Here is a 15,668-nt window from a genome sequence, read left to right on the forward strand (position 1 = left end):
GTTCGTTTTTTGTAAAATTCCTATATTTTTTTTCTCACATATTTTTTTTTATTATTTTTTTAATTTTCATCGAACTTGCAAATATTTTAATTCCCATTTTTCCTTACGCAAGTATTAAAACAAAACTGTTAAACAAATGCTCAGAGATATGTTTTTAAAACATTTGCGCCTAAAACAAAGATATTTTAGTCCTTTACCTAGCGCTTGCATGTCTCACAGCTGAATGCCACAATGTGAAAGTTCATCTAAGGTCATTCGTGCAGAAATATTGTTCAAATCAATATTACAAACGCAAGCGAAATGACTCTCGGTAACGTAAGGACTACGTTACCAAGTAGTTACGGACGTATCTGATAGATGTCGCTTGACTTAAATTGTGAATCGCGAAACATAGACTACCGCGCGCCAGCTGATTGTTCATCGTCTGTGCTAAGTTAGTTAGCGACAGGGATATCATCATCATAAAGACAGTCTCTAGGGCCAACACTAACGTTGCACTATAACGTCCGCACGTCTATAAAAAAGATCTTTAAAACCTTTTTGATATTATAATCTTCCACACTTCTTCTTGACATGCCTTATCAATAAAACCTCACTGCGCTCGATCTTTCAGCCATCTGCCAGAGACTTTATGGATATTGAGTATCATCCTCTAGCATCACTCCACCTAGCTAAAGTGCATCCTATACGTTAATCTAGACGCGGTCTTCACTTCAGAACATGTTTACCCAACAATCACTGGGTCTCCGACAAAAGTGACCCACTGCCGTTGCGGGATCCAAGACAGTCATTCATATCCCTGAGACACGTAGCTTGGCCGTAGTCGCCAAGCTTAGCCACAGTTGTCAAGCTTGGCAATGGTCACCAAGCTTGGCAATGGTCACCAAGCTTGGCCATGGTCGCCAAGCTTGGCCATACTTTTCAAGTTTGACCATACTTTTGGACTTCAGTGTTCCGGTGTTTTCATGGTTGTATCTACAGTAGATCCTGACTTACTGATCTGACCTGGATCCTGAATTGCAGCGGCTTTTTTTTGTCCATCTATCTATACATATAATAAAATCGTAGAAAAGTGCTGTCTGTACATTGAAAATAAAAATAAAAAAAATAGCAGGGGTTATTGTTATGTCGATGTCGAACCCAAAAATGTAATTAACTTTTTTTTTGTCTGTTTGTCTGTTTGTCTGTTTGTCTGTTTGTCTGTTCGTCTGTGCGCGCTAATCTCAGAAACGGCTGATCGGAGTTGGATGCGGTTTTCACGAATATATTGTGGGATGCTTAAATTTACATTTAGTGTTTGTTTCATGTCAATCGGTTCATAAATAAAAAAGTTATGTCAAATTAAAGAATCACGTCGAACATTCTATGCTTATACCATTAATCTCCGCAACTATTTGACGGATTTGGTTGAAATTTGGTACAGATATAGTTTAGAACCTTAGAAAAGACATAGATATATTTTTATTTCAAAAATCAAAAAATAAAAATAAGAAATAAATTATTTATAAATAATTCTATGTCGATCGTTACACGACTTCGGTTCATGTTATTGTTTTAATTTATCGAAAAAAAGTAAATAAATAGTAAAAAGGTATGAAAAAAATAATATCAATATAATAAAACATTTAGTACAAAGAAAATGCTCTAACGGAGTATAGATAATTCTATGTCGATCGTTACACGACTTCGGTTCATGTTATTGTTTTAATTCATCGAAAAAAAGTAAATAAATAGTAAAAAGGTATGAAAAAAATAATATCAATATAATTAAACTTTTAGTACAAAGAAAATGCCCGAACGGAGTATAGATAAATAATCCGAGTTGTCGTTGGGATCGAAATAGATCGCGCTATGGTTTCGTTACACTCATTTGGTTGGGTATGGGCCGAGCGATTCGGTACTGTCGTGGAAAATCAAAAAATAAAAATCTATACTTAAAAATAAATCTGTAGAGAGGTAAATTCTGTACATGAAATATATTTCCAAAATAACTATCAGTGGGTAATTAGTAATCGATACTGACGCCAAAAATGCAATCAGAAAAATTTTTGTCTGTCTGTCTGTCTGTCTGTATGTTCTTTATAGAAACAAAAAACTACTCGACAGATTTCAACGAAACTTGGTACAATTGTCCTGGACAGGTTATAGTATACCTTTCATCACGCTACGATCAATAGGAGCAGAGCAGTGAAGGGAAATGTTGGGAAAACCGGAGAACTTACTCCATTTTTGAAGCTTCCGTCGCGTGTGCAGCCTAGCAGTTCGAAGCTTTCTGATTATATTTGTCTACCTATTCTTACGTTTATGACACTCATTCATCCCTAATTAAAAAAAGTTAACATTATTACCTATTAACTTAAAAAAATAATCATAGAAATCGGTACAGAAACACCAAATATATACATGAATTACGCTTAGTTTCTATTTAGTAGGTAAAGGCGTAGGTACTTTTATTAATTATAGATCGATACTAAACCGGAATATGTGATTAATTTTTTCTGTCTATCTCTATATTCAGGCATCACGTGAAAACTAACGGTTCGATTTCGATTAAACTTGGTATAGTTATACCTTATTATCCTGGTCATAAAATAAGATACTTTTTATCCTGAAAAAATATGTAGAAAAAAAAAAACTTAATTTTTCACTTTTATACTACAGAACGCAAGCTTAACAGCAGTAGAGGGATATCCTTAATTATTATGGGCCTAGCCGTAATTGGCTCCAATAGATATTTATAAGATGTCATTGTTAGAGTTACTCAAAATGGAGAAATAAAACATCCACGCGAAGACCGACATCCACGCGGACGGAGTCGCGGGCGGAAGCTAGTAAAAAATAAAATGAAATTATCCACTGCTCCTTTATTGCTAAGTTGACAACTACTATTTAGGAAGAACTCGTGATTTACTTAAGATTTAAATTGACATACTTAATTCATGTTTATGTACATATTATGTACACAAGGTAACTAAAGAACTGCTGTATCACGGTGTCGAGCATCTAAGCAACATAAATGTGGAACGCTTATCAACTTCACATTACATTATTGTTTTACCGAAATCAAGTCTGAGATGATGACAATACGGAGCATTTTTGCTCACGACACGATACAAATGTTTGTTTTTATTGTAATTGTATAATATCACTTTACTCGTATCATGGAATTTTATTAAGAGCTATCAAAATCATAATATTTGTCGTGGCCACAGAGTTACGTTGGAAACTGTCGATTCATCTTCGTAAAACAATTTAAATGATGCGACGTATTAATTAGGTTTAGACGATATAGTAACAGAACTGTGTTCTATGATTCTGTAAAGTGGCAGAATATATTCCGTTCTCCATTTATTATATTGTTTCTTCATAAATACCTAGGTAGGTATATCTGTATTGGCCACACTAATACTACAAAATAAACATGGAATTGTAAGTTTATACTGCTTATACGATCTTCAGTAAACTTTTAGAGACCAACCGCAATAACATTGAAACAAAATATTAGTCTGTTGCTTATAAAATTATGTAGTAGTTACCTACCTAAGTACCAGTAAAAACCTTTATGATCGTAAACAGTAGCTTATTAAGCAATGTTTTGTGTTCAAAGCATTTAATTTAAGTACTTGTTAACAACATAATTTACAGGATAATATAATTGTATAATTCAGCAATAAAATGTATAATATACGATTTAACTTTTAGTACATTCCAATTAGTAATTGATTTAGTGCGAAAAGGTATGCAAATTTATATTTTTTATAACGTAATTACCAAACGGAGATTACTATTATAAGTGGGTTAATTAAAACAGTAGAAAACTTAAACTAAGGAAATGATTCTGGAATATGGATGTTTAAATAAAGAAGTTTAACATTGTATTAGCGTAGTACTTGGTTTGCAGGGAAACGGCTCTGAAACTACAACTACTGCACCGATTTTAAAGTAATCCATGATCATTTCAATTAAAATCATACAATTTTCAAATTTTCAAGGAATTACAGCGAATATTCTTATTGAACCAAGAACTGTTCAAAAGAAAACCACAATTTCTCACAAACGCAGCTGCATGTAGAAAACTAGAGTTATTGAAAATTAACTATGATTTTAAAATGACTGACTTCATTACAGACTGATTAATACGAGTAAATACAACTTTTTGGGTAGTTTGAATATTTTCTACAAGGTTAAATAGACGATATATTAATTATCAACAAGACTATGTTATCAAACGAAACAAATATTCGACTGAATGTCAAGTTCTTCCAATATTTTAAGCGACATTGCGTTAGTTTACTTAATATATAATACATATCTCTTGCAATTTTATGATTTCCTTGATATGTTCATGACTAGTGCCGTGAACCAAGCAATCTATATGTTACAGCCAAAGTAATAAATCTTGATATTATATATACTGTCTAGCAATTATATATAACGTCTACTCAATTTAGATAAAGTGATAAATGACACAAAATTAATCACATTAACTAGCAATTTTATATACTATCTTCGAAGACTTGGATAATGTAATAAAACGAGCAGCATGCAAACAAACATGTAGCATGCAGCAGGCAGGGTTTCCGTCATGGCTCCGGCGCTGCGGGCCTCCGGCGGCCCCACGCGTGCTAATCGTCGCAGACGGCTTTCGCTCACCACCGCAGCTTCGGCTTGTTGGCCGGCTTCGCCGGCCAGCCTCAGCCGCGGTGGGTCGCTAGCAGCCTCCTGCTCCTCAGCCCACGGGCCGCCTCGCTCCTACGCGCCTACACGATTTTAAATTACACTCTAGGGGTAGGACAAACAAGACTACGTGGAGCTGGTTTTGTAGCAATTCGGTTCTGTCACTAACTTTTGTTGCATAGCATATTACATTTTTAACCAACATTATTATTTAATTGTTACAGAAACTATAGCAAATTAGTTTGATCGGAATTATGTACAAGTTCTCTACTACCATTTCCTACATAAGTTATTAGGCCTACTAACGTTATGCGAATCAAATTTATGCCAAAACAAATTAGTCTTTGATCTTAGAGATTAATTTTTATTCTTACAAGTTATTCTTACAAGTAAAAGTCTTGTGACATTTTGAGTTACACATGTATTATTACTTTGACTAACTTGGACTCCCTATTATGAATAATATCCAGATAAAGTGATTTATTTATTTGGCATTTTTATACGATTATTCATAATAACCAGTCATTATAAATAATTGCTATTTAATCACTCTGAATGTAACATATCTATACATATAATAAAATCGTAGAAAAGTGCTGTCTGTACATTGAAAATAAAAATAAAAAAAATAGCAGGGGTTATTGTTATGTCGATGTCGAACCCAAAAATGTAATTAACTTTTTTTTTGTCTGTTTGTCTGTTTGTCTGTGTGTCTATGCGCGCTAATCTCAGAAACGGCTGATCCGAGTTGGATGCGGTTTTGACGAATATATTGTGGTATGCTTGAATTTACATTTAGTGTTTGTTTCATGTCAATCGGTTCATAAATAATCTAGAAAAGTTATGTCAAATTAAAGAATCACGTCGAACACTATTCTATGCTTATACCATTAATCTCCGCAACTATTTGACGGATTTGGTTGAAATTTGGTACAGATATAGTTTAGAACCTTAGAAAGGACATTATAGTACGGAATTGAACAATGTCGGGCTGTTCCTATACTCCGTAGATAGATGGCGTTGATCGCGCAATGGTGTCATTACAATTGTTCAGTTCATGTTATAGTTTTAATTCATTGGATTATTAGATCGCGCTATGGTTTCGTTACATTCATTTGGTTGGGTATCGGCCGAGCGCTTCGGTACTATCGTAGAAGAAGTGTATTATCAGTCGTATGACTATTTGTCTGTAGTGGTCCTGCTGTTTCGTATATCTATATATTAATACGTGATGCAAAAACTTTGGACCACATTTTACGAAAATTGCGCGGACGTAGGAGCATAAAATTTGGTATACTTATAGTTTATGTGTAGGAGAAGTGCATAGCGCTAATATTTTTCAAAAATAATGCTTATAAAGTACATTAAATCAATAAATAAAACATTACTCACACATGCATAGTATCTGATCGTATTTGACAAAACGTCAAAATCGATAGACATTGCGATGATATTCTCACGTCTCATATGAAAAGAGTTTTATAAAAGAGTTTGAATTAAATAAAAATTATCCTTCAACGTACGTTAAGTGGTATTGTAAATTAAATCATATATGGTCGAATTTCGGCCACTAGGCGACCACTAGTTCTAAATAAATTGGTTTCGTTGTATTTGTCAATTAATAAGTTTATTTGTTGGGTTTTCCTGGTTTTCTGGTTAAATTATTTAACGTAGGTTTAGTTTGATATCGATTATTAGTAGTTACTGTAGTTAGTTTTTTTAATAAAATTGTAAGTCTAATTTATTAATTAATTAGATAGATTAGATTTAAGTCGTTTCTTTTAAATTATTTAGTTTAAGCTTGGTTATTATAGCATAGAGGATAGGTTGTAATATAATTTCTTTTTTAATTGTTATAAATTCGTAATTCGTAGCTTTCTTTAGTTTTAAGTTAGTTTTCATCTTAAGTTCGGAAAGATTATAATATTTCTTTAGTTTAAGTCCGTTTTTAAAATATTTTTTTCAATGCCCTAAGTGAGTATACATCTATTAAATTCAAACGCAGAGCTCATTATGCTGATTTTTGAAGAGTTCCCTGGAATATCTTCTACATCTCATTTTTGAAGAGATTCCGCGAGATCGGGAACTATGTGGTTAAAACCAAAAATTTTAACCACATAGCACGCGAACGAAGTCGCGGGCAAAAGCTAGGTAACAATATGTCAGTAAATCCAAAAATTCATTAAATATTATTTTTTTAGAAATGTTAGTTGTCTTTTGGTCATCATTTAAATAAAGACCACGACTCTGTTCTCAGGTCAGTTACCAGGTCAATTAAAGCATCATTGGGCTTTTTCTGATATAAAATTCACCTTACCTATTTCTTTATGTTTCAGCTTATGGCTTGTAAGCAGCAATCCGGTAACCAGTAACGGTAAAAACGGGGTAATTTTCAGTCAGCAAGAGTTTGACACTCCCTCTCGCCTCACTCTAGGCGTGAGAAGTCATTGGATAATGAATTCCGCTCAAAAAAAAATTGTCAATGTCAAAAACAACTTTCTCTAATATAATTAGTGTTATCAAATCCTTTGCCAGAATAGAATATTACGTATTTCTTCTATTTATTCAAGTTCAACAACCAATTTAAATATCGGAATGTATGAGTAACAATTTGTTTTTCTTTTCTATAAAATTAATGAATAGAAGACTAGTTCAGTTGCCTTGCGTCACTCTGTCTTTAATTTGATTAAAATATTGTTCAGTGTATCTGTATAAAAAATCTTTATTTTTTTATGAACTTCTTTACAAATGATAATAATTATATTTTGTCGCGTTTTATAATAAAATTTCGTTAAAATCGTTAAAATTGAGTATAACAACAAATTTTAATACAAGATATATTAACTACTATTCCAATAATTGCTGATTGCTGATGCATTAAATTACCATCATACCTATTCCCAAAAGTTAACTATAAATATTAATACCAACAACCAAAAAATATCTCAATTTTAATCATAAATTAAATTATTAGGCCTATACCGTTATCCCTCACAATGACACTACTCATACCTGCTCATTTCACTATCTAAATAAATTCTAAAGTTTGTCATAAATCTCCCAATATGCTAAATTGTTCTGATATCTACAGCCGGGTCGTTTACCTATGTACATAGGTACCTACTACTTATATAGAGGATCTCCAGGCATTTTGTGTTACTTGATTATTTAATTTGTTACCCACAAGGTCGATATCGCACTATATTAAATGCAACATTACAGTTAATGGATTGTTTTTAAAGGATCTCTCATTTGTAGCAGTGTTTCAATGAAAAGCGTGCGTGGCTTATTGTTGACTTGAAAAAATAAAGTAAGAAAATATTAGGTGTTGAAAAAAAAAACGTGAAAAATATTTTTTAAGGTACGTACAATATTTCTTGCCTTCATACCTAAATAGAAAAAATATGAAAAAAAAAACAAGTGACCATAATATATTATACAAAAAATATATATATTTCTGATATCACAAAAAAAATGTTTTTCTAAATTACAAAATATAAAAATCCACAAAAAGAGATTTGTGGCCCATGAGGGGATCGAACCCGCGACCTTCGCGTTATTAGCACGACGCTCTAACCAACTGAGCTAATGGGCCGATGTTGTCAGTGACGAAATAGACCAGTACGTTCGTTTGCCGTACAACTTGTACTGATGGACATTGTGATGAGTTGACTTCTATTAATAGTAGCATATAGACTATGTACTACATGTTGTGTGATATTTTTAGCTACAGTAATGTTATATCTACGTATAGATTGTATTAAAGATTGTGACGTAAACAGTCACGCTTTGTTCGGAAATGTACCGTTGTTTTATGTGGTTATTTTTTGTCAATATTAGGATTTTCCATAAAATTAAATGATGGGTTTCCCTTAATAGGTCGGACAAAAAATATATCATTAAAAATAAATATTAATTAAAGGTGAGAAAAAATTCTGCTCATCACAAAGATTGGACAAACATAGTTTTACCTTGAAAAACGAGAAAACAATGTCTGCTTGTCACAAAGATTGCTGAACATATTTTTACCTTAACATAGGGCCCAAAAAAGCCCAAAGTAAATAAACAAATAGAAATAAAACAATGTTCGGATGTCTCGATTTATGATTCTCAAAAAAAAATGCATGGGAGTAACTGTAGGTCTTCAGAAGACACTATTTTATAAGTATACAAACTATAAAGACCGTTTTTTTGGGGAAATCATCAATCATCCAATGACTTCTCCGCCTTGTGTGAGGCTGGAGGGAGTATCAGACTCTTATTGCCGAAATTTTAGGCCCTAAAACCACCGGCGCCCCGGTAACCTGTTACGTTGTTCCGGAACTATAAAGCCCTAAATAGAGGAATTTGACGTACTAATAAAACCATATAAAACTATCTTTCAACCATTCCAGCCACGATGCAGTGGCAGCCTGTAAACTTGACAGAGGCGTGTCCTGTGAACGCGCACCATCTGTCATCGTGCACTCCCTTCGGGTTCGTGTTCCTGAACCTCGTGGTGCAGCTCTACGGAGGGTCGCACGACAAGAGGGTCCAACGAGGCAGAGGACACTGCTACAATGATGAGGTGGCTTCGAGAGAGGAGTATGACTTCATAGTGGTAGGAGCCGGGTCCGCGGGGTGTGTCGTCGCTAACCGATTGTCTGCTGTCGATGATTGGAAGGTAGGAGTTACATCACTATTTTAATACTTACGTCTATTGTTTAGGTAGGTACTAAATAATAGTAGTTTGGGTCAGTTTTTGTTTGTGGATCCTTAAATATATTTGGTTTTGATGGTTGCACCAAAACTCGCAATCTGTACAACGGTTTCCGGGTTGAAGTTGTTACAATTATAATTTTTGCACTACGAGATACTCCAGTCTACGTAAAACAGGTATTAAGTGCTGTACCCAATCCTAACTGTTTTCGGAACTAAATCGGTGCTAAGGAAAAGTTAAAGTAATCATTCAATGTCTCTGAGTATGGCAGTTAGTACTTTAGGTCACTTTTTGTTTGTGGATTCTAAAATCATATGATTTATGACGATTGCAGCAAAAAATAAAACCTGTACAGCGGTTTACGAGTTAAAATTGTTCCAATTAACAAACTAATAATTTTCGGACCACGAGAGTGACTCCATTCGTGTAAAAAATTAAGTATTAATAGTCATTATTTCTTTTCATCTTCCGGCACTCAGATATAGGTATCATCATCATCATCAGCCTATAAGTGGCCACTGCTGACCAAAGCCTCTTCTCACACGGAGAAGGTATAGATATACGTATCATCTATATATTAATACGTGATGCAAAAACTTTGGACCACATTTTACGAAAATTGCGCGGACGTAGGAGCATAAAATTTGGTACACTTATAGTTTATGTGTAGGAGAAGTGCATAGCGCTAATATTTTTCAAAAATAATGCTTATAAAGTACATTAAATCAATAAATAAAACATTACACACACATGCATAGTATCTGATCGTATTTGACAAAACGTCAAAATCGATAGACATTGCGATGATATTCTCACGTCTCATATGAAAAGAGTTTTATAATAGAGTTTGAATTAAATAAAAATTATCATTCAACGTACGTTAAGTGGTATTGTAAATTAAATCATATATGGTCGAATTTCGGCCACTAGGCGACCACTAGTTATCTGTAAATTACCTCCCCGACCGGGCTAATTAGATACAACCTCCTTAGTTCCAACCTTCGATATCTAAGTCGTACATTACCATCAGTTAATACACGATAATGGTAGCATTGGCAGCCAAACGCACGCGACCCCAGCGATCCACTAAGTACACAATTTTAATTATTATTCATTTACAAAGGATACGATAAAAATGTAGCTAGTTTCCTTTTCAAATTTAACGCTTAAGTGCTTTAAGTGGGTAGTGATGATTTAATTCACGATTAATTCTAAATTACGACCGAAGCGATAACTAGAACTACAATTAGTTCTGATGTTTTAATTAATGTGTAGGTAATCTTGTCAGAAACTGTTTGAAACTACTAAAGGAATACTTCATTTTCAATTGTCTTTAATTTCGTTAGAAGTTCTTCGATAAAAATGTTGTAACCTTTTTGCTATTAAAGAAGAATCTGGCCACTTACAAATTAGATCGCCATTACTCTTTACAGAAAAAGAAATATTAAAAAGAAAACTTAATGGCATTTTACAATTCTTTTGACAAATATTGCCAGTTACTTTTTATTGTTACACCAAAGAGGTTACAGTTTCATGCATAGACTACCTTTTTGGGAGTCAGGCAGATTTCTTTACCGATCAGATCGAAAATTGGGCACTTAATCTCGTGTTTCCTTTTACATGCTAAAAGTAGCCAATTTTTTTTTAAAGTTTATTTACATTTGTTCTCCACGGACTCTTGGTCCGCGCCCTTGTCATACAATTTTGTAGGCAATTATTAATACTCTTCTAAAGCCATAGATAAACTCAATAGGCTAAACAGTAAACAATGTATTAAAATAAAATCTTTGCAGCTATGAGTCCGATACTTATCATTAAAATTTCCACCAATGCCATTCCAGGTGCTACTATTAGAAGCAGGCATAGAACAACCAGACGTGACCCTGGTGCCTGGTCTGGCGACGACACTGCTGGGCTCCAACATAGACTGGAGCTACGCCACCGAACCTAACGGCAAGAGCTGTCTGGCGCGCCCCGGACAATCCTGCGGATGGCCCAGGTAGTTAGCTTAAGGTGCTCCCATACAGCAGTTGTATAACGTTATACAACATTGTGTAACATATAATAGCATGTAACATACTCTACAACCACTGTTATAATTTGTTTAAACACAAATGTTAAGTTATAACAGTCTGTCTCTAACGTTATATAACTGCTGTGTGGGAGCACCTTTACATACATTTGTGAAAACAAAACCCTTGACTGGTCCAAGAATGGCCGGGCCGATTTGCCTGATTTCAGTCGGTTTTAAAATTTCAGTCTTAAAGATGAGAAAATGATTGTGTGGCAATGCTGTTGTAGTTAGTCCTATTGTGAATTTGGTCTGAAAAGTTATGCTTGTGGATGTAGGTAACAATGGAAAATATAAAGTCGATAGATAGTTTGGTCAGTGCCTTCCGTCTTAAGAAGTGTTTCATCTGCTAGGACAAAAACTTGCAGAACTTATTCGAACCTAATATGATGATGGCTGAAAACATTGGCATGGCAACCGCCAACAGATTACAGAAAAGTACAAATTATTCACCATAATTTCCCCAAAACCAATACGTAGATGACTAAAGCAATTACCTCCAGGTTCCAAAGCACTCTTATCACATTAACACGAACATTATTTAACAATATTAGGTCCCTGTTAATCGATAACACCTCGTCACGAGCCCTGATAGCTGCCCGATACAGATCACTTATCCCGATTAAATTTTACGCAATATTTGTTTGTTATCACTAATATCTGATGGTTCGCGAATTCGATTTGTTCCATCGCCCTTGCCTCGCTATCAGTGTAAACATTCCACGTAGCACACGTTTCTATTATCTTATCACGGTCTAATGTTACTATGCCGGGTTAATACGTTTCATTTCCAACTGTATTCTAGTATCGAGGTGTGTACGTCAGCTGATCTGGTTTGGTCCTGTTCGTAGCCTTTCTTTTCTTTACGGTGCATGTTTAGTCCTGAACCTGGGTGGGTTAGTTTCTTATGCTGTTAAGGGGCATTCTATTTTGTTTAACAGGCTCAATATCGGTTCACTCCCAAGTGCTGGACAGCGAGTGACTGCATCTACTTTCTGTCGATTTTCGATCGGAAATATTAGGGAGCTAATTATTACTATTAATTCTTTCCCTGACCAAAATCTCAATCTTAGCGAAATTGACTACTTCATCAACGAAAATTTCTTCTTTTAATCAATAAAATTCATTTAGTAGAATCTTGCTTACTTCTTGTACTTTTTTCCCATAGTCTAAGCTAGACTCTGACCTCGAAGAGTTCTATTTTTAACTCTCGCCGTAAACTAATTTCAGTTTGAGTGACGACGTAATTGAAAACACTGAATTTGATTGGCTTCTGATCGATTCTACATCGAAATGTCACACTCCAAGATGCAAATCTTCAATTAGAAGTAATTATCTACAATTTGTTTTTGTTCTGTCTTAACTTTAAGAGAATTTCAAATTGAAAGTCATTGCAAATTCAAAGTCATTGATAATACGAAGATATATCTTAAAGTCAAAATGATATAACTCATGATTTTTATAATTTTCTGTATCAATTTCAGTTGAAGTCTGCTTCAAATATTAAATTCCCAAGAAGATTTGCCTGTAATCTTCAAGGTTACCTACTAATTACTTTCATTAACACAGAGTCAAGGTCTATAACATAGTAAAAGTTTATGAAATGAACTAATTCTAATGACCTTCACTCTTTCATCTTTAACTTTCAGTCTTTCCTATTTCGTCTATACTCATTTGTTCGTAAACATTCGATCATTATTAATCGAAACTGTTGTTTACGCATTTGCTGTGTTTCTTTAAGTAGGAACTTGTATTTTGCTTCTTGAGGTTCTAAGCTAAGTTTACTCTAAGCACTAACTATTGCGTCCTACTGCCACACTCAGACTCATTTAATGATTACTTAACCCAGTCCTTAGCAATGGTTTTCGATACAAAATCGTTACTAAGGAATAGTTTAAGTAATCATTAAATGTCTCTGAGTGCGGCAGCTAGACTCGTATCACTGTATTTTTATCCCTATTCTGCTCTTTAGTTACACCTAATCATTATGTCGTATTATTCAACCTTGGCTCGTCCCTTTGCCAACTCACATTGACTTGCATTATTTTAGATACTCTATCGATATAATTCGGCGCCGAATTATCTTAGTGTGTGATTTTTATTTACGTTAAAATAAATACTGACTGATAACAGCGTTATCAATGTCTGTAGAGATATAAAGTTTTCGCAATATTTCACAATGACATAGTTTATATTTAGCTTTAAGTGTTGTTTCTTACCATTGGCATGTGATCGATCAGACCGTAGATTATTTTAAGAAGATCGCAGATATTGAAATGGTGCAATTATTAGCTTCTTTGTAAAGTACTGATGCCCAAACCTGCCTGGTTAGATTTTTAATACAAAACCATAATAAAACCATTTTTAGAGGCAAAGTGATGGGTGGGTCGAGTTCCATCAACTCCATGGCATACGTCCGCGGCAGCAAGGAGGACTACGACGAATGGGCAGACCTCGGCAACGACGGCTGGAGCTATAATGATGTGAGCAACGTCTCTCAAAACACCGGCACTCTTGTTTTGACTTGCACTGTTTCAAAAACAAATCACTTGGCACAATTCATTGGCTAACATGTTAGAAGTTTCTTCTTCACACCTGTCCGCAGCATCATATTAACTGGTTGAGACATTTGATTAGTGCAACATCGACAGCTTACATGCACTTAGCACTTTCAAAAATATAGCACACCACACATAGCAACAAGGATGCAATAAAATTGTTGTCGAAACTAAAGAGGGAGTAATTTCCTATTTCAAGGTGCTGCCATATTTTAAGAAATCTGAAAGGAATCTCAACATTGAAGGGCTGAACCGAAAGTATCACGGAGTCGACGGAGAGCAATATGTATCCAGATACCCCAACATTGACAAACCAGCCATTATGATGGTTAATGCATTCGTTGAAGGGGGCGTGCCCCTTGGAGACTTCAATGGAGCCCACAGTGACACCACGATGTACTCACAGTCGACATCGAAAGACGGAGTACGAGTGTCTACAAATAATGCTTTCATACAACCAATCAGATACAAGAGGAAGAATTTAACCGTCAAGTCTGAAGCCGAAGTCACTAAAGTGCTGATAAACAAACAGAAAGTAGCGTACGGTGTGAGGTACACGCTGAACGGTAAGGTGCACACAGCGTATGCTAGGAAAGAGGTCATAGTGAGTGCGGGCAGTATCAACTCGCCGAAGTTGCTCATGTTGTCAGGTGTCGGTCCCAGGGAACATTTGGAACAATTACACATTCCCGTTAAGAAGGATCTAGCTGTCGGAGAGAATTTGCACGATCACGTCACCTTCAATGGTATCCTAGTAGTCCTACCCAATGGTACGGACACTCGGGTCAGTAATGCAGAACTTTTACAAGACCTGTACGAGTACCGTCAGATGGAACACAAGCACGGCCCGCTCTCAAGCAATGGTCCCATTAGTGCCATAGCATTCATAAAGACTGAGCCTGATTTACCGGCACCTGACATTCAATATCAAATAGATCGTGGATTCCTGAAGGAATTTGTTCGCCAGCCAGCACTTTATGACGAGGTAGTAATATATCCGTCATCATACTACGATTGTCTCATTCCCAGGACAATGGTTTTGGTTCCTAAGAGTAGAGGGAAACTGTTACTGAACCCGCAGGATCCGAATGGCAAGCCTTTAATATACGCCAACTACTTCGAGGACCCGAGTGATATTGTTCCACTAGTTAAAGGTGTCCAGTTCCTTATCAGTTTGGAAAAAACGCGAGCGTTCAGGTCCTTGGGGGCGTATTTCGATAAAACGCCGTTAGAAGCATGTAAACACTACCGGTGGGGTACTGACAGATACATCGAGTGTTTGGCGAGGGCCTACACGTCGACCACGTACCATCCTGTAGGGACGTGCAAGATGGGACCTTCGTGGGATGAGAAGGCTGTGGTGGACCCTAGACTGCGAGTGTACGGTATATCGCGGTTGAGGGTCATAGACTCCTCGATTATGCCCATCGTGAACCGAGGCAACACAAACGCTCCTTCCATCATGATAGGAGAGAAAGGCGCGGCCCTTGTACTAGAAGACTGGTTGAAGGATCGTGAATGTGATCGGTACGACTATGATTAATTACTTGTAGTACTATTTTTTTATATTTTTGTTGATATTATAAACGACCCACTTCCACCTATGACTCATTGTTTTATTATTTTATCATTTATCGCTATTATGCATTATTTGTTTCTATGC

The 15,668-nt window shown here is 35.4% G+C and overlaps 1 protein-coding gene, 1 long non-coding RNA gene and 1 other non-coding gene across 3 annotated transcripts; 1 reads left to right on the forward strand and 2 right to left on the reverse strand.

Moving 5' to 3' along the window:
- Positions 1-1,179: 1,179 nt before the first annotated feature.
- Positions 1,180-5,476, reverse strand: LOC126911414 (uncharacterized). Its single transcript, XR_007705967.1, has 2 exons — positions 5,240-5,476; positions 1,180-1,928 (listed from the first exon to the last, which is right to left on the reverse strand). It is a non-coding gene; the product is annotated as an uncharacterized LOC126911414 (long non-coding RNA).
- A 2,722-nt stretch (positions 5,477-8,198) lies between these two features.
- Trnai-aau (transfer RNA isoleucine (anticodon AAU)) lies at positions 8,199-8,272 on the reverse strand. The gene has a single exon. It is a non-coding gene; the product is annotated as a tRNA-Ile (tRNA).
- A 778-nt stretch (positions 8,273-9,050) lies between these two features.
- LOC118279078 (glucose dehydrogenase [FAD, quinone]-like) lies at positions 9,051-15,612 on the forward strand. The gene is made up of 4 exons (XM_035598609.2): positions 9,051-9,340; positions 11,218-11,375; positions 13,816-13,930; positions 14,205-15,612. The coding sequence occupies exons 1-4, from the start codon at positions 9,077-9,079 to the stop codon at positions 15,546-15,548; spliced, it is 1,881 nt and encodes a 626-aa protein (XP_035454502.2). The 5' UTR covers positions 9,051-9,076; the 3' UTR covers positions 15,549-15,612.
- The last annotated feature ends 56 nt before the right edge of the window (positions 15,613-15,668 follow it).

The sequence above is a fragment of the Spodoptera frugiperda genome, chromosome 14 (assembly GCF_023101765.2).
Source record: "Spodoptera frugiperda isolate SF20-4 chromosome 14, AGI-APGP_CSIRO_Sfru_2.0, whole genome shotgun sequence".
NCBI lineage: Eukaryota > Metazoa > Arthropoda > Insecta > Lepidoptera > Noctuidae > Spodoptera > Spodoptera frugiperda.